At 48.3% G+C, this 20,168-nt stretch overlaps 1 protein-coding gene across 2 annotated transcripts in view; it reads right to left on the reverse strand.

The window, feature by feature from the left end:
* Positions 1–20,168, reverse strand: part of DPF3 (double PHD fingers 3) — a 283,551-nt gene that overhangs the window by 84,320 nt on the left and 179,063 nt on the right. For both annotated transcript variants that reach the window (XR_011568988.1, XM_019969164.2), the window contains exon 7: positions 1,297–1,434. Coding sequence is in view for 1 of the 2 variants with exons in the window: in XM_019969164.2 (XP_019824723.1) it covers positions 1,297–1,434 (138 nt within the window). In the remaining variant the exon portion in view is untranslated. The remainder of the gene's footprint in view (positions 1–1,296; positions 1,435–20,168) is intronic.

The following is a 20,168-nucleotide window of genomic DNA, read 5'->3' on the forward strand; positions in this document are numbered from 1 at the left end:
TAACCTCAGAAGTACATGTGCACAACGGGATGACCACATGAGAGGCAGCAGGAGGGCGGCCACCTGCAAACCAAGGAGAGGGGCCTCCAAGGACACCCACCCTGATGACACCTTGATGTGGGGCTTCTAGCTCCAGAACTGTGAGAAAACAAATCACTGGTAAGCCAGTCAGCCTTTGGTACTTTGTTGGGGCAATCCGAGGAACTAAGACAGAAGGCAATGCTACAAAGGGAAAGTGGGTTGGGGGTTAAGGGAGAACCCAGACTAATCCAAAGAAAGGTTTTGGCCAACATGTGTTCATTGTCTCAAACACTGGCTGAAGGCAGTCAATTCACATCAGTTGACTGAGTTGACTGACTGACATGCACAGGAGTCACCCTCAAACTCCAGAATCTGAATATTTTTAAAGGTCTGATCCCTTGTATTTCATTGACTTGTTCGCTAAAGGAACCCCTACCACAAAATCTTCTGAACAAAATAGAAAACACTGGCATGTCCACAATTATTCCTCACCCCATCATCCTAGAATGACCCACATTTTGAAGCAAGCCCTAAAGATCCCATCATCCCATCCCATCCTGAGTTTGGGGTGGGTCCAGAAACCTTAAAGAATGTCGTAGAGGGAAGTCACGTGGTGAATGCTAAGCCCTTTGCGACTCTCTAATTCATAAATGGAAGCTGAAGAAGGAAAGAAAGAATAGAAATGGAAACACAAATTTCAGAATCATTTTGGCTCTCCAGAGCCCAGCATCCCCAATGACAAGCACACCCAGGTCATGTTTGCTGATTGAGGGCTCAAGGGAAGAGCATGGAAACTCTAGGGTAGTATTTTTTTACCCAAATTGTGACCTTACGAGAGCCAAGACGATGGATCAAGAATATCCTGTGTCTCTTATGGCCAAGGAGACATTTGGAAGGTCTGTCTGAACTGACACACCCCAGAGCTTTGCCCAACTCAGATTAGCAGCTGTGAATGGATCTTCTGGAGCTGGGGAAAAAGACTGCCAGGTCTGGCATTTGACGATAGCCAGGTAAAGAGGTTTCCCTTGGCCTTAACACTTACCTTCTGTCCTCTGGGAACAGAGCTGGGTGTGCCACCCCTGCTCAGCCCACTCTAAGCCTGGGGCTCCGCTGACCTACAGGGGTATTTGGGAGGCTGAAATAGCCAACTCATCACAAATCATTGAGACCAATCCAAAAGTGCCAGCAGACAATCCCACAGGTGAACAGAAAGGAAAGCTTGTAGCCCTGCCCATCCACCTTACCACTCACCCAACCCAACACCTGGGAACTCACGTCTGTGGTTCTCGTTTCTGTGGTTGGGTGGGGACCGGGTCTCCTGGTCTTGGGCCTCATCCCCCTCCTCGCTGGCCAGATGAGTGTGAGCATAGTGGTAGCTGAGTCCCGGCCGGTTCTTGTAGCGCTTGCCGCAGACTAGAGAAGAAAAGAAGAAAGGAAAACAAAAATGTCAGCAATGTCTGCAGCCGCTGCCATCAATCTCCCAGGCAGTGGCTCATCCATCCACCCCAGAGCCAGTTTCCTTGAAAAAGTGTCTCCCACTCCCAACACCCCTCACCCACTGGACAGAACCAACAGCACTATAACAGCACGGACCCAGGTAAAGAAAAACCCCAGAAGTTGAACTGAGTAAGAGCACTATCATTTCCTAGCTGTGAGACCCTGGGAAAGTCACTTGCCCTCTCTGCCTCAGGTTTCTTCAGAGGAAAAATGAGAATCACAATAGTACTTCACTCTTGAGTTGTTATGATGAGTTAATCTCTGTGCAAAGCACTTGAGAACAGAGCTGGGCACACGGGAAGGGTGGTCGTTATTATAACTTTGAAGTTAAAAGGTATTAGGAGTCTGTTTTGGCTTCCCAAGTGGCGCTAGTGGTAAAGAACCACCTGCCAATGCAAGAGATGTAGGAGGAGCAAGTCCAGTCCCTGGGTCAGGAAGATCCACTGGAGAAGGGCATGGCAACCCACTTCAGTATTCTTGCCTGGAGAATCCCACGGACAGAGGATCCTAGCAGGCTGCAGTCCATAGGGTCACAAAGTGAGACATGACTGAAGCGACTTAGCACGCACAGACTGGAGTCTATTTAATTTAATCCAATGTCCCGTATATGGATGAGGCAAGTGAGGCCCAGCAAGGCTAAGCGATGTGCCTGGGAACACACAGCCAGTTATGGATGAGCCAGCCACCGGAAGCCAGGCCTCCTGGACTCCTGTGCAGTTCTCCTTCTGCCACCCTCTGGTTGACTCTGTATGAAGTACAAAAGCTTTATGTGGACCATATTTTTGATGTGATTTTTGTGCCAGAAAAACACATTCCATTTCCACCATGAAAACCATAAATCCAAGGCATCCTTGGTAAATGTGCTAGCCAGGAGCTTGTGTCCTTGATGGCCCAAGGAGTCTCTGATACCCCAAATCTCTAAAAAATGTGTCCCGGCAGGCCCTACCACTTAAGTGGACAGTCGGAGACAAGAGCAACAAGCAACACAAATATGGTTTCTTGGGGCCAAAAAGATGAAAGGGCAGCTCCCTTGGTTGTCTGCTCAGCACATAAATGGCTAAGACTAGACCACTGTCACCCCCCTGCCTACCACAAAGCCCAACATCCCAGCCCCTGGAGGAATGGCACTTCTGGTGGCAGAAGTCTTGAGGGTCTTCAGGTAAAAATCCTGTGCTGACCCTCTCATCTTGCCTCCACCTCTCCCCAGCAGAGCAAACCCCACCCAATCTGCTGGACCAGCTGAAATTGGCAGCTTTAAGAGACTCTCCCTTCACATGCCTGGGTTATAGCTGTGATAGTAAACACTTCACAAGGTGGAAAGAGCACAGGCTTCATCATCAGACATGGGTTCAAATCCCACTTCCAGGGGCCAAAGTTGACCAGCTGCATGACCTCCACAGTATAGAGAAGAGCTGTGACACAATGCTCTTACCAGCCTCCCTTATTATTTCTGGTGGGGTTTCCTTTCTTTCCTCGTGGCTTAGACAGTAAAGAATCCGCCTGCAATGCAGGAGACCTGGGTTCGATCCCTGAGTCAGGAAGATCCCCTGGAGAAGGGAATGGCTACTCACTCCAGTGTTCTTGCCTGGAGAATTCCATGGACAGAGGAGCTTCACAGAGTACAGTCCACGGGATCTCAGAGTGGGACATAACCGAGCAACTGTTTTTTTTCCTTTCTTACTAGATTCTCTTGGGTTTTTCAAGTATTATAACCTCAGCAAAAATAGATAATGTCATCTCTTCTTTCTCATATTTATACAAACTATTTTATCTTCTTAGCTTAATTCATTTGTAAGAATCACCAAGACCATATTCTAAGACAGCAAAAGTTAAGTTTTTCCTATTGTTGTGAAATTGCATTTAGTGATTCGCTGTTTAGAATTCACTGTAAGTGACTAGGCTGTATTCTCTATCAAGTTTAAGTAGTTCGTCTTATTCCTGGGTTAGTTTTATTACAGGAGAATTTTACCAGCTGGCCTTTCAGCATCTACTAATATATGACGCTACTTTAGTTTGTTGATATGGTGAATTACATTGATTTCCTAATGCTTCCAACTATTGAGCCATTCTTGCATTCCTAGAATGTACCCCCTTTGATTGGAGCGTATTATCTTTTTTATATGCTGCTGCATTCTATTTTCTAATTTTACATCTACACTCAGACTTGAGATAGGTCTATAATTTTTCACCTATCTTTTATCTTGCTTTTCAGTCACATAGTTATGTTGACTTCCAAAAACGAATTGAGTTCTCTGTGAAATTGAATAAGACACATAATCCCTATGTGACTTTTTTTTAAATCTGAAAACAACAATAGTACTACCTACCTTGAAGGATTATAAGTAACATTTGTAAAGTATCTCATTCAGTACCCATCACCTAAAAGATGCTCAAGAAACAGTAGTGAGGGGTGAGGGGCTTCAGTGTGGTCTACCACAGGAGACCACAGGAGGCGCCGGACCCTCCTGAAAGAGGGGCTTTCACCTTTACCTCTACTACGGAATCTGGCAATTGTCTGGACTATCTCAACAAGGTGAGAGTCTGAAATTCAAGTGTTGATCAAGTTGTTGACCTAGTAACTATAAATTCAAGTCCTGCAATTGGCTTCCCTCTCTCTCTCTCCTCTTCACGGGCACACATAAATATTGCAAAAAAAATAATAACATGGCACTACACATCTCAATTCCATTTCACTCAGGAAATGGGCCCTAAGGAGACCTCTGAGGCACACTGTGGGCCTGCTTGTGGCTTTTTCTATTTAACCTTTTAAATGATCTAAGGGCAATAAACAGCAAATTACGGGGTCACTGGACATAAATTCATTTTATTACCAAGCATATTACTGGTGAGGAGTAAATGTGTTTATTAAAATAAGGACAATAACATCAGTACTGATACGGGGACACCTCAGCCGCCTCTGCAGCTCTCCCACCACACGCGCCTCCGCATTTTATTTGAGTCGTTTTGTTGTGATTACAACTTGTTGTTGTTGTTTTAGTCACTAAGTTGTATCTGACTCTTTTGTGACCCACGGACTGTAGCCCACCAGGCCCCTCTATCCGGGGGAGTTCCCAGGCAAGAATACTGGAGTGGGTTGCTGTTTCCTTCTCCAGGGGATCTTCCCAACCCAGGGATCAAACCTGGGTCTCCTGCATTGATAGGTGGATTATTATTTTTTTAGTTTATGTATTTATTTTAATTGGAGGCTAATTACTTTACACTATTATAGTGGTTTTTGCCTTATATCAATATCAATCAGCCATGGGTATACATGTGTCCCCCCATCGTGACGCCCCCCCACCTCCCTCCCCACCCCATCCCTCTGGGTTTTCCCAGAGCACCAGTTTTGAGTGCCCAGTCAGGTGGATTCTTTACCACTGAGCCACCATACTGTCTTCCTTAATCACAGAATCCCAGGATCTTAAGAGTCATGTGGTCTAACTAGCTATCCAATTGTTTTATTCCCACGAACATTCTAGATGCTTTTCTGGAACAACTCCACTGATGGGGAACTCACTACCCACCCGAGCGGACATTTCTTCTTTGATTTCCTTAAATTATGGCCAGGACTGCACTGGAGGGCCTCTCCTAGGACCGTTTCATATCAATTTCCTCTTGATGGCAACAACTCTACCTCTCATGCTGCCAAACACATTTTACACCTTCAAAACATACCCACTGAATAGCTGTTGAGTGAACCCAGCAACACTTTGTAGAAAACCAGGAGATCGGGGAAGAGGTAGGTGTGCAGAACCGGCTCCATCTATCCACATTAATCTCACACTGCTAATGCTAATGCTAAGTCACTTCAGTCGTGTCCGACTCTGTGCGACCCCATAGACGGCAGCTCACCAGGCTCCCCAGTCCCTGGGATTCTCCAGGCAAGAACACTGGAGTGGATTGCCATTTCCTTCTCCAATGCAGGAAAGTGAAAAGTGAAAGTGAAGTCGCTCAGCCGTGTCCGACTTTTAGCGACCCCATGGACTGCAGCCTACCAGGCTCCTCTGTCCATGGGATTTTCAAGGCAAGAGTACTGGAGTGGGGTGCCATTGCCTTCTCTGAATCTCACACTAATAGTTCTTAAAAGCTACAAAACCAAATCCAAGCAAAAAGCTTCCCTTATCTCCTTCCCCAACATCACAGACAGTAACTGTCTTAGAGCAGATCCTTTTGCTAGAAGAGAGATTCTCAAAGAGTAATCCCCAGACCAGCACCTTCAGCAGCACCTGGGAAGCTGTTAGAGACGCAGATTCTTGGGTTCTGCCCCAGGCCTACCAGATCAGAAAGTCTGGGGTAGAGCCTGGCAATCTGTGTGCTAACAGGCCCTGTAGGTAACTTTGAATACACACTACAGTTTGAGAACCACTGTTAGAAGATTGAATATTTTGAGGCTTGACTCCCACCCTGCGTCTGCCTGCCCTTCTGGATGGATGGTGGTGGCAGGCAGGGGCAGTGGGAGGCAGCCCTGAGATCTGTGTTCCATTATTAGAAGTAACAGAACCAGATGGCACATGGAGGTCCTGGAAGCCAGACCCCTTAACCACGATCCCTACATGCAGAGCTTTCCAGGTGGAGCTTCATTTTTTACCACCTGCTTATACAATGTCATCCCTTCGTCACCAGGTCTTCAAGAAAACATTTATTAAACACCTAGTGTGTGCCCAGTCTTGAGGTACCAGAAGACAAAGATGAATGAGCCCGTCTCCTCCCTCCAGGAGTCCGCAGTCTAGCACAGGGGATACACACATCAGCTAGCAAGGAGGGAGGTGGGACCCATGCACCACTGTGAGCCTGTGCATGGCACAGAGGAGGGCCCAGTGCCTGGGTTTGAGGCAGGGATGGGGGGATAGCTTCCCGGGGGAGGTGGATGAGCTATGGCATGTGAGATAGCAGGACATCACCAGGCAGACAGAGGAGGAGGGCCTGTGGGCACCAAAGCACATTTCACCAGCACCTCTGGGACCTGCAGGATGTTTAGTAAAGCCGGTGGGAAGCAGGCTTCGGGGTGGGTGTGAGGAGACTAAGGAGAGGAAGGTGGGTGGGACTTTATTCCGACAGTGGGAGGCCAGGGGAGGACTGTGTGTATCCGGAGGACCTACTTTATCAGATTTATATTTTAGAGATACCGCTTAAGACTCTAGTGCGAAAGATGGATTTGGAGATGGCAGGAGGCTATTTTAGGGCTTCCCTGATGTCTCAGATGGTAAAGAATCTGCCTGCAATGCAGGAGACCCAGGTTCGATCCCTGGATGGGAAGATTTTGTGGAGAAGGGAATGGCAACCCATTCCGGATTTGATGTAACTATAAAGACATCCTGAAATCACCTAAATCTAATGTCAAATTGAGTCAGACATGACTGAGCAACAACAACAACAGAGGCTACTCTAATTTTTAATGTGTGAACAATGAGGACTTCAGCATAGGAAGGAGGTTAAAGAGAGAGAATCTGGTAGAAGTGGGAGCAGGTGGGAGGAAGCAGCAAGGAGGAGCCTAAAAAGACTTCGGCCAACTTGGCTTCCTGGCCACGCACCATCCAGCACCCGTCCACCTCCCCAGCCTCATCTGGAGCCACATTCCACCTCCTTCTTGGACTTCCTGCCCACTGACCTTTCATTTCTTAAACAGTTTTCCTTCCACCACAGAGCCTTTGCACAAGCCTCTACCCAGAATGTCCCCCAGCCCCAGTTTGCCTGATTAACTTCAGTTAATGATCCTTCATGATCCTTCAGTTCTCCAGTATTTCCAATCACAATTAGGACCCTGGTGTGTTATCTTCCCAGGATGAGTCATGTATCAGTACTTGTCTCTCCCACTAGCAGCAAGCATGGCAGGCCCTGAGTGTCTGGACACTGATGCAGCCCCAGTGCTCAGCTCGGGGCCTACACTTGATGTCAGCTAAGGGAAGCAAATGCAGATCATGGCATCTGGTCCCATCACTTCATGAGAAATAGATGGGGAAACAGTGGAAACGGTGTCAGACTTTATTTTGGGGGGCTCCCAAATCACTGCAGTTGGTGACTGCAGCCATGAAATTAAAAGACGCTTACTCCTTGAAAGGAAAGTCATGACCAATCTAGACAGCATATTGAAAAGCAGAGACGTTACTTTGCCAACAAAGGTCCGTCTAGTCAAGGCTATGGTTTTTCCAGTGGTCATGTATGGATGTGAGAGTTGGACTGTGAAGAAGGCTGAGCTCCAAAGAATTGATGCTTTTGAACTGTGGTGTTGGAGAAGACTCTTGAGAGTCCCTTGGACTGCAAGCAGATCCAACCAGTCCATTCTGAAGGAGATCAGCCCTGGGATTTCTTTGGAAGGAATGATGCTAAAGCTGAAACTCCAGTACTTTGGCCACCTCATGCGAAGAGTTGACTCATTGGAAAAGACTCTGATGCTGGGAGGGATTGGGGGCAGGAGGAGAAGGGGACGACAGAGGATGAGATGGCTGGATGGCATCACTGACTCGATGGACGTTGAGTCTCAGTGAACTCCGGGAGTTGGTGATGGACAGGGAGGCCTGGCGTGCTGCGATTCATGGGGTCGCAAAGAGTCGGACACGACTGAGCGACTGAACTGAACTGAACTGAAGGGAAGCAATAAAAACACCCAGGCTTCTGATTTGGGCAGTGGGGTAGAAGCATGTAGCAGGAAACTCAGATTTAAAGAAGGAAGGGAATGAGTTCAGTCTGGGGTGGAGATTTTGGATTAAGTTATTCCAAATCGCCACCCTCACCGTGGAAGAGCTGCCACAGTTAAAGCAGGATTCCCCAGTCTGCGGCTGGCTTATACACCTGGAGTTTTAGGAAGGAGATGCGGATGTTGGAGCTGGCAGGGTGGCAGTAGAACTTACGGATCAGGAAAGAATGAGGAGAGGAAGAAAAAAGGTGTGGACACAGGACAGAACTCAGAAAACACCAGTATCTTAAGAGTCTGGTGGAGAAAGAGAAACCAACATAAAATTTTTGTTAAGAAAAAGTTACACCCACCAGACTTCCCTGGTGATCCAGTGGCTAAGACTCCACCTTTAAATGCAGGCAGAGGGGTTTGATTTCTGGGTGGGGAACTAAGATCCCACACACCAAAACTAAGAGTTTCCATGCCCAAACTAAAGATCCACATGATGCAACAAAAACGGAAGAGCCCGTGTGCTGCAACTAAGACCAGGGACAGCCAAAGAAATAAAAATAAAGAAGAAGAAAGAAAGACTCACGCAGGAGTGAGTAACCTAGGACAGAGGAGCAGGGTTTCCAGGTGACATTAGAGAAGACACCACCAGTCTCAGTTCCTGCTAACAGCTACTGATTGTGTACCACATGCCAGGCCTGATCTGGGGCTTCAAGGACATTTGCTCACAGCCACACGCATCCTCATTTTCTAGAGGCAGAGCCTGGATAAGGTCAGATGCCCTAGAGGGTCAAGAAGGATGGGGCCTGAGAAGAGACCACCAGGCTATTAGTAGGTCACCTAGTGAGCATGGAACCCACAGACTCCCAGAGGATAAAGTAAGGCTGCAGTGAGCTAGGATGCTTCTGGAAATGAGGAAGTGGCGATGGGGGTGACAGACCATTCCTTCCAGCATGGCTGCAGAAGAGGAAGGAGTCAGCAGGTGGATGGATGGGACTGTGGAGTCCACAGAGACTGAGCAGGGCTTGTCCTTTAACAGAATAGATCCTGAGCAGGCTCGGAGACTAAGGGGAAAGAGGCAGGAGGCAGAGGGGAGTTTGAAAGGCAGGGTTAGGAGAGACTGGAGTTCATGGGCAAGATGTGCTGTGTGTGTTTAGTCACTCAGTCGTGTCTGACTCTTTGCAACCCCCTGGACTGTAGCCCGCCAGGCTCCTCTGTCCATGGGGATTCTCCAGGCCAGAATAGTGGAGTGGGTTGCCATTTCCTCCTGCAGGGGATCTTCCCAACCCAGGGATGGAACCCAGGTCTCCCGCATTACAGGCAGATTCTTTACCATCTGAGCCACCAGGGAAGCCCATTGAACAAGACGCCTGACCCCAAAACAAAGCTGCTGACCCAAGTCCCAGTCCTTCAGATGACTTCATCCTAGGGCCAAGAGATTTCTAAGATTTATTTTGGCTGAAGTGCATTCTAGATCAGACTGCTGCATCAAGATGAAAAGAAATGCCTTGGAAATCCTGCTTTGACTGGTTTGGAAGAGAAGGAACATACAGCATCGTCTCACCTTCTATATGGATTTCATCACATCTTCCTGCCACTCTGAACACTTGTGAACCAGTTTTGTAAACGGGAGACCAGTGCATTCAGATAGGGTCCCGGGGTCAGGAGGGCCCCACACTTAGTTTAATGTTTTGCTGTCATTAAAGGTAAATGTTTGCTGTCACCTTGAAATTTTTAATACTATGAAATAAAGGGCCCCTTATTTGCATTTTGTACTGATCCCTGCAAATTATGCATCTGGTGGACTTCCCCTGTGGTCCAGTGGTTAAGATGCCACCTTTCAATGCAGGGATCATGGGTTCAATCCTATATGCTGCATGATGTGACAGATAAAAAAAAAAGCATCTGGTCCTGGAAACCTATGGAAGCAGGGGGTGGAGTTCTGGGACTGTCATTCCAAACAGCCACCCTGGTCATGTAAGAGCTGCCACAGTGAATGCAGGACCCAGCCAGCTCTAGTCAGGAGTAAAGTTCCCCTCTGAGGTAACTATTAATAGGAAACCTGGCCAGAGTGGTTAGTCATTCAACAGTGGGCATTTTAGTGCCAGCGACAGCTCTGGCCCTGCTTCTAGGGCAACCCTTCCTTCAGAGAGACAGGATCTGTCTTGGAATATGGGTAAGCTGATCTGAACTGCCTGGGTTCAAATCCAAGCTCTGCTGCTGATTGACTGTGTGATCTTGGGCGAGTGGCTGAATCTCTCTGTGCCTTAGCATCCTCTCGGGAAAACAGGACGATCACGGCAGCCCACCTACCACACAGCTGGGAGGCTATGTGAGAGAATACATGGAAAGCAGTGCAGGGCTCGCAGTAAGCCTCAGCCGCTATCAGCCATCGTCCACACTGCGGATCCACAAAGGGAATAAACCCTAAAGGCGAGGTTGGGGGGGGGTGAGAGGAACTAGCAGTTTCTCCTCTGAAGTCTGGGGTGAAGGAGTTGCAAGAAAATAGAATGTTGGGAAACATACATTCTGAAAATAAAGTATTAGAACCATCTGCTATCCTTTTATCACGTCAGCAATCTCACTCTGGAATTATCTGTCGTGCAGAATCAGACTGAGCCCCAAGACAGCTGAAGCATTCAGAGAGGGCTTCGCCCCCTCCTCCGGCTCCCATCTCCCTCCCCAGGGCAGGCTCCTTGGCCAGGTGCCTCTGAAGCCAGCACCCCGGGACCAGTGAACTTTGCCTGTGCACAACCTAAGGTCCTTCTTTTCACCTTGGCAGCTCGCACCTGGATCATGTGTTCCCAGCACGGCGCACATGGAGAGGGCCGGTTGTGACAATGAGGAAGGTCTAGCTTGCCTCCCTCTCTCTCCTTCCCCTGGGGCAAATCCATCTGTCAAGCTGCAAAATGAGAGCTTGCCCACTTCCCTACCAGAGCTGGAGTCTCCAGGCAGGACCTCCTGTCTGGAGTTATGAATACCTTTAGGGCTGCCCCAGAATATTTACAGCACGATGCCACCACCACCTCCCCCAACAGCACTTCAACCCTACATCCCTCACTCCTTCTGAGGATGAGGGAGGATGGGGAGGCAGGGGAGGAGGGAGGAAGAGGAGGAGGAGGAGGAACAATCAAGGGCAGTGTGCGTGAACAAAGCCGGCTGCAGAGACAGCAGAATCCTTCCTGCCGGGGAGAAGCGGCCGCCTTCCCCACTGATAACTTAATGACTCTGGCACATTTTCATCAGCCCAACTTGGAGCACGCAGTGGGTATCTGAGCCAGTGGTTTCCGAGAGCCTGAAAGCAGCGACTGAAAGCAATTACGGGATGAGTGTCCAAGAGACAAAGCCTGGGCCTTGGGAGTCACCAGGCTGCATCTCTTTCCCAGCTCTGCCCCCTGGCACTTCCATACAGCCCTCAGGATGCCACTTCCCTTGCTCTGCAGCTCAACTTCCCCTTCTGTAAAAATTGACCCAGCGGGGCCTGTCACCTGCCAATGCCTCCAAGGCAGCCTGCTTACAGACTATCGGGCAGGCACACATTCTTACACGGAGCCTCACGATAGCTCAGGAGGTAGGGACTGTCACCCCATCTCACGGAGGAGGAAACTGAGTCTGGGGGCACTGAGACCACTCACTGAATGGCAGAGGTGGGATTTGAACTCAGGCCTGTTGAAGAACACAGACCCAAAGATGCGCTATTCAGTCTCCATGTACTGCCCCTCCCAGTGCCCGGAGCTGACCTCTACGGCCTCGTGCCCTCTGCTTCCGGTGGAGTTTGTATTGGGAAGGATGGAGGGTGAGAAGAGAGGCACTGGGGATCTTCTCCATGCCTGTCCCTGCTCAGGCAGCACCCCTGGAGCAGGGTGACCCTCCCCCCACACCCAGTCTCCCCTGTGAGCCAATGTCCTCCCTGCTCCTTGGGATTCAGGATGGGGAGGGTTCCCCCTCCCTTGCTGGCACCTTTATCCTGCCCACACCTCCACAGTCACACCGTCATCAAATTCTCTGCCATTCAGCCCTTCTAAGGTTGAACTCTATGGCCAGCTGGGGCCAGGACATAAAAAAACAGGGGCCATCTAGACAGGGGACTCATACTAGTAGGACCAGGCTGGTGCAGGTGTTTGGGGACACCCACACCTTCCTGACTTCCCTAGTGGTTCAGATGGTGAAGAATCTGCCTGCAATGCAGGAGACCTGAGTTTAATTCCTGGGTCGGGAAGATCCCCTGGAGAAGGGAATGGCAACCCATTCCAGTATTCTTGCCTGGAGAATTCCATGGACAGAGGAGCCTGGTGGGCTACAATCCAAGCAGTCACAGAGAGTCGGACACAACTGAGCAACTAACACTGACACCTTCTTGACAACCGTCAGTGTTCTCTCTGGAGAACCATCAGGGGGTGGTGCAGGAATGTCTACACCAATCCTCCCCACCTCCGCCCAGAGTGAGGAGAAGCACCAAGTGAGAAAAGCCCTGCTGTGAGTGAGCTTGGGACTAAACCCAGGGGACCGCAAAAGCCATTAGCTCAGACTTGTGCATGCAGGGTGGAGTGTTAATCCCTACGACTAAGTTAAACACCCAGTCTTTTCTCAAGAGTCAATAATGGCTGTCTAGAACTCAAGCAATGAAAGTGATGGCTTCACCAATGAATGGCCCAGGTCCTGTAACATTCAGGCACCAAGAAGGTCCTCTTGGGCAAGCCCAAGTGGGCTTCCCTCCCCCATCCTCTCGAGCCAGAGGCTGGCAGTGGGGGTGGCCCTCTGCACACCTGGGGTCTGGCCTTGGTGATGACACTAACCCATCATGTACCCTTACACACAAAAAAAACCTTTCTGGGCTTGGTTTCCCTATTTATAAAACATGGCAGTTGCCTCCGACCATCTCTGAGTCTTCCCATTCTAACACTGCACATCTCTTTGTTTCTCTGGGTCCTCTGGGTCCTCCAACAGCAATGACTCCCTCAACTGTGACAAAAAAATGACGTAGGTTCCCAGCAACAGGATCCACCCAGCAGCTGCCTCCGCCCCTCCCCACCCCACCAAGCCAGGTCGGCAGAGGCCTCTCTGTGGCCTCATGTTTCTTTCAGGCCACCCTTGGCACTTACTTTAAGCTGAACTCTTCTGGACAGAAACACAAGGGTCTGGAGGAGGGGTAGGGTATAACATCTGGATTTTTCAGAGCCATATTTCCCAGGGCCTGCACTGACCCATGTATTAGGAGAGAGCCCAGAGCCAGGATCTACCAAATGCCAGTGATCCACAAGTCCTGTGTCTGCATCAAGGGAGAATGTTCTGCATATTTGAGGAATTTACTGTATGTGAATGTGGCTACAGGTTTAACAAAATAAAATACAAGAAGAACGGAGATAAGCAACAGGGCTTCCATTTCAAAATACTCTATAACCTGATTCTGTATCCCCAGCAGAGAAATGCAGAAACTCCCCACACCAAAGCATTAAATGTGTTGGTGGAACTCTTTATTGCACCGTTGAAAAGCAGGGTAACATAATTCTGGTGAACTCTGAGGTGAGTCATCCTATGCCAGTTAATTGGCTGTATGACCTTGCTGCTAAGTCACTTCAGTTGTGTCCGACTCTGTGCGACCCCATAGACGGCAGCCCACCAGGCTCCCACGTCCCTGGGATTCTCTAGGCGAGAACACTGGAGTGGGTTGCCATTTCCTTCTCCAATGCATTAAAGTGAAAAGTGAAAGTGAAGTCACTCAGTCGTGTCAGACTCTTAGCGACCCCATGGACTGCAGCCTACCAGGCTCCTCCATCCATGGGATTTTCCAGGCAAGAGTACTGGAGTAGGGTGCCATTGCCTTCTCCAGTATGACCTTGGGCAAGTTACTTAATCTCTCCAAACCTCAGTTTGTTTGACTGTAAAATAGAGATAACAATAGTTTTATACCTCATATGGATATTGTCAGAACTGAATGAAAGTGAAAGAAAGTGAAAGTCGTTCAGTCGTGTCCGACCCTTTGTGACCCCATGGACTATAGAGTCTATGGAATTCTCGAGGCCAGAAAACTGGAGTGGGTAGCCACTGTTCCCTTCTCCAGGGGATCTACCCAAACCAGGGATTGAACCCAGGTCTCCCACATTGCAGGCAGATCCTTTACCAGAACTGAATGAGTCTGTACAGCAAATGTTCACTAAACACTAGCCATTTCTGATTATGAATTTAGCTCTATCAGAATGCTTCCCTGGACCCTCACAACTCCAGCAGCCAGAGCACAGAACACAACTGGGGACTCAGCTTAAGTGTGAAATAAGTACCCTTTCTTGACCTAGTACAAAAAATAAATATTTATTGAGCGTATTTATGAACCAGGCAGTGAACTAATGGTTTTCACACATAACAGTCTCATTTTACCCTCTTGAAAACACTCTGAAGTCAATCTTATTGTCCTCACTTGACAGAAAAAGAAACTCAGGCACAAAGAGGTTTTCATGATTTGCCCAAGGTCATGGCTAGGTTATGTCGTAGTAAAGATGCAAATCCTGGGCTTCTGATTCAAGAGCCATCTTCTTAGGACCTTATAGAGATGCTGCCTTTGATTCTTTATTCTAGTGAATCATACATTAGCCCATCCTTAGCTTCCCTGGTGGCTCAGTGGTAAAGAATCTGCCTGCCAATGCAGGAGACACGATTTCACTCCCTGGGTTGGGAAGATCCCCTGGAGAAGGGCATGGCTACCCACTCGAGTATTCTGGCCTGGAGAATCCCATGGACAGAGGAGCCTGGTGGGCTACAGTTGGTAGGGTCGCAAAAGAGTCGAACACAAGTTAGCAACTAAACAGCAACAACGATTAACTTAAAGAGTAAAATATCATTCTTTTTTTAATCTTCATTGAAAATAATTTCAATAATAAATATAACCATCCACAGTTCTGAGGAAGATAAACACAGAAAGGTTAAAAAAAAAAACCAGATGCAATATCTTAAAGTGTGGCAGCCCCCAAACATTTGGGAATCTGGCCAGTGTCCTCTCTTATGGGATATCTGGGTGAATATCTGACCTAAATGCTCCCTCAGATGCTTTATTTATGAGACCCAACCTACCGAGTACGTCTCAATGAACCTTACCTGAAGCAGGCCCCCATCCACCCATGACATCAGTATAAGTCCCTCACTAACTCTGGGGAAACACGTGTTCATTAGCATCTATGAGACATCCCTGCCTGGATATCCTGCCACATTACCTCCTCCTCCTCTAGAATATTGCAGTTAAGCCTCCCTCGTGTCTCCACTACTCAGGCTCAAGACTTCAAGAGTTATTCCTGCCACCTCCCTCTCTCTCGCACCCTACACCCTGTCTGTCCTCTGCCAAGTTCTGCGAGTTTCTTTTTCATAAAGGCTCGCCTGTCTGCCCCATCCATTTTGTTCCTGTTGTCACCACCATCCAGACTTCATGTCTTCTCCTTCCCAGAAGAGGCTCCTGTTAGCCACAGGCTTTGGGGTCTCTTCCCTGAACACCTAACCCTAGAGATGAACCATTCCAGAGATGTCTCCAGGACCATCCACAACTGACCATGGACATACAGGCCAAACTCTAAGCACTTCCGCCTGGTGTTTCAAGCATCCTTATCCAACCCTGTACCTCCCAATCTCCCTCCCCAAACACTCTGTGCCAGCCACGCTGGTCTATCTTCTATCCTGGTGTGTGCAACCCACATTCATCAACATTTTGGGAGCAACCACTGGGCTGGGTCTGGGATGCAAGTTGCATATGACACAGCCCCTCTCAGAGGCTCACCGTCCAGCTGGAAGAATGGACAAAGAGACAAACTGTTATCATGCGATGTGAGAGGCAGCCTGTGCAGAGGGAGATATAAGGCAAGGCAGACTCTGGAGGAGGTGAGTACCAGTGGGGGATAGCGAGATCACAGAGGACAGAGACTGCCCACTGGGATCAAATCTTGGCTCTGCCGGTTACTCACTGTGTAACCTCAGGAAAGTTAAAAAAAACCCTCTCCTCCTCAGAATCCTTATCTGTAGGATGGAGATGATCACACCATCTATCTCCTAGTACTTTCTCAAGGATTAAAGAATTAATATAGATGGGACTTCCCTGGGGGTCCAGTGGTTAAGAATCCACCTGCCAATTGCAGGTGACGCGGGTTCAATTCCTGATTCGGGAACTAAGATCCCACATGCTGCAGAGCAGCTAAGCCCATACACCATGCACCCTGAAGCCACCCTCTAGAACCTGTGAGCCGAAACTACTGAAGCTGTGCCATCGAGATCCTGTGCTCTGCAACAAGAGAAGTCACCGCAACGAGAAGCCCGTGCACCGCAGCTAGTAGCCCCGGCTTGCTGCAATTAGAGAAAGCTCTGGCATAGCAACAAAAAGTAAATAAATATTTTTAAAATATTTTATTTAAATATGAAAAAAAAAGAATTAGGATAGATGAAACCGATGGAACATTCCAGGCCCATAATATAAATCAGCAGACTTTTGCCTTTACTATTACTACCTCCCTGCTGACTCCCACATACCCCTCCATCCCTGGAGACCTCAGTCAATTCAGCATACCCTCACCAAGGACCTGTGTGGCATCGTAGGGAAGCACCCTCTGCCACCTCAGTCCCTGGCCCTGGCCATGCCCTCCCCTGGATTCCTATGGTGCTCACTGTCTTTCTACTCAAAGAAAACTGCCTGTGTTCTCTCCTCCTGTGACAGCAGCCTTCTCTTGCCAACAACACTGGAGACAGAGGAAATGAAGAAAAGGCAAAGGTGGAAGAAACAGTCATTAAGCACATACCATGCATGTGCAAACATTTTTATAGACATTATCACAGGCAGCTTTCTCAACCGCATCCATCCCCGGTTCACACCTCGGGACAATGGACACTCCCAGCAGCAAGGTGATTTTCTTGAAAAATTCTGGATAACAAGCTAACAAGCGGCAGGGCCACAGTCTGACCTCAGGCTTCTCACACCAAAGTCAGCACACCTCCTTCTTCGTGCAGCTCTTGCTAACCCACTTCCCTGAGCCTCAACCAGGACTTGAAATAAGAGAAATCAAAAGGCTGTGCACCAGGCCCTTTGACCCCACAGTTCTGCTTCTGGGAAAAATAAAAGCGTTATGCAAAGATAGAGCTGCAAGACTGTTTCTAATCACAGACAAGTTTTGGTCCAAACATCCCATAAGTGAAACAATGATTGGGCAAACTGGGACATGGCCATATCATGGAACACCATATGGCCCTGAAATGTTGTCATAAAAATGTCCCTATTGACATGGAAGGATGGTCCATGTGTGTTGTTGAGTGGGGGTGGGTTAACGCGGTACATATTATTTATAGGGGAGAGAGGGTGTAGTAGATGGAGACCATAAAGAGAACCCTAAAACAGGATACAATGAAATAAAATTCAAGTTATCTCTGAAGAGTAAGATTATGGGTGATTTTTAGTTTTCCCTTTATGCTTATTTGTAACTTCTGATTTTTCCACAATAAACGTATGCTATTTCTAACTGGATGACAAAGTAATACAAAGGGCTTGCATATAGGTATAAAACAAACTTAAGGTTACCAAAGGGGAAGAGGGGAGGATAAAATAGGAGGAGTACAGGATTAACAGATGCACAGTACCATATACAAAATAGACAAAACAGCAGGATTCACTATTTAGCACAGGTAACTACTGGGCTTCCCAGGTGGTGCTCGTGGTAAAGAACCCACTTGCCAACATAGGAGACATAAGAGACGGGGGTTCAATCCCTGAGTCAGGAAGAGCCCCTAGAGGAGGGCATGGCAACTCACTCCAGTGTTCTTGCCTGGAGAATCCCATGGACAGAGGAGCCTGGCAGGCTACAGCCCATAGCATCCCAAAGAGTAGGACACAGAAGCGACTTAGCGCTCATGCATAGGGAACTATATTCAATATCTTGTAATAACCTATAATGAAAACAACTGAAAAGAGAATATATAGGATACATAAATATATAAAACACATGTACATATAATCAAGTCACTTTGCTGTACATTTGAAACTAACACAATACTGTAAATCAACTATTTATACTTCAATAAAATAAAAAGAGGGTGTGGGTTACAGGCAAGGCAACTCTAGGTTTGGTGATCAAGGACACGGTTCTTGAGAGAGTGAGAAGGTCTGAGGACATGAATGAGAAACTTCAATCACTCCCCAGCCCTGTCTCTGACCAGCCCTGCTGTGACAACCTGCAACCTGAGTCCATGATGCGAGGACACTTAAATATTTAAACAATCCCAGCTTTGCAGGAACAAATGCACAGGGTCTCTAGGGATCAATCCTATGCCATAGGCCCTGCTCCACAAATCACGTTTCTGGGGCATGGAGCCTGTCCCACCCCTCCCCCGCCGCACCCCACACAAGGACCTGTGAGATAATATCCGCAACAACTGAGTGATGAGCCCGGCTTCCCTCCAGCGACAAGGGCAGCCAGCCTGAAGCCCACATTATTGGCTTTTCTGCTGCAGCTCGAAGCTAGAAGCATGTGAGCCTTAGAGAATGTGGGGCCTTAATGCCCTCAGAAAATTTTTAATAAGACTGCAGTGGTCATCTGATTCTTCCTGTGCACTCAGGTACGAGGGGAAACGGCAGTGATTTTTAAGGAGGCTGAGGTCAAGCAGCCCTGGAGGAGCACACGGCAACCCACTCCAGTATTCTTGCCTAGAGAATCGCATGGACAGAGGAGCCTGGCTGGCTGTGGTCCATAGGGTCACAAAGAGTCAGACACAACTGAAGCGACTGAGCACGCACACACACACGCACAAAGTCAAGTAAAGTTTCTGAAACTGTGGGAGCAGCTGGGGCTGCTCTAGGCCCCCGCATGTCGGTCTCCTAATGTCCTATACCCCAACATACTATGTCCCAGGGAAAGAGCCTCGCTATTAAGCCTGGGAAGAAAGGAGCGCATGATGGGGGAAAGGCAACTGACTAAGGAGGTCTAGAGACTCCAGAAAGGAGCTGGGGCTTCTGCGGCGGTTTAGTGCTTAAGATTCCGCACGTCCAATGCAGGGGTCCCAGGTCTGATCCCTGGTCAGGGAACTAGATCACGCATGCCACAACTGAGATCCAGCGCAGACAATTTTTTTTTACAAAAGGAGCTCCCAGGGCTTCCCTGGTGGCTGCGTAGTGAAGAATCATCCTGCCAACTCAGGAGGTACAGGTTCAATCCCTGATCCAGGAAGATCCCACATGCCACAGAGCAATGAAACCTGTGCACCACAACTATTAGGTCTATGCTCTGGAGCCTGGGAGCCACAACTGCAGAAGCCTGAGCACCCTAAAGCCCGTGCTCCACAACGAGAGAAGCCACTTCGATGAAAAGCCTGGGCTCCACAGCCCCTGCTCGCTGCAACTAGAGAATGCCCGTGCAAAGTAATGAAGACCCAGTACAGCAAAAGTGAATACAAAAAATTTTCAAAAGAAAAAAAAAAAAGGAGTTCCCCATCATTGACAAATGAGAAAAGTGGTGTCATAGCCACTTGAGGGGTGGAATCAAGGTAGATCAAGGGGGTCTACCCCCAGATCCTGCTTTTTGTCCCAAACATGCTCCCTGGGGTCTATCACCTGGAAGACCCAGGCCCTATTCTGACACTGGCCGAACTGGACAGAGTTACAAGCCCACCAGGTTTCTAGAAGGGAGGCAACACAGTGAAGTTATGCACCACACAATCAAAACTACACTTCAGTGGGGTGAGGGCGGTAGGGGACAAAGTTCTTGCTCATATGGAGACCGAGTTGAGACTGACAAGACTCAGAGGTGAGTCAAGTTCCCAGGAGGGCTTCCATCACATCTGTGTGCCTTCTGTCACTAATCTATCCTAATAACCCAGTTAGGGGTGGGAGGTAGAATGATTTTAATAGATTTAAATTGAAAAGGCTCAAAATTATGTAAACTATTCCATTCCACTTCAGCTATAATTACTACCTGATTCCAGCTTGCCAACCTGACACCGGGAAGCCGGCTGTCAACAGTGGACAGGGCTTCACCTCATAAATAAAATGTGCTTGCTCATTCATTTATCGTTA

This window comes from Bos indicus, chromosome 10 (genome assembly GCF_029378745.1).
Source record: "Bos indicus isolate NIAB-ARS_2022 breed Sahiwal x Tharparkar chromosome 10, NIAB-ARS_B.indTharparkar_mat_pri_1.0, whole genome shotgun sequence".
Classification (NCBI taxonomy): domain Eukaryota; kingdom Metazoa; phylum Chordata; class Mammalia; order Artiodactyla; family Bovidae; genus Bos; species Bos indicus.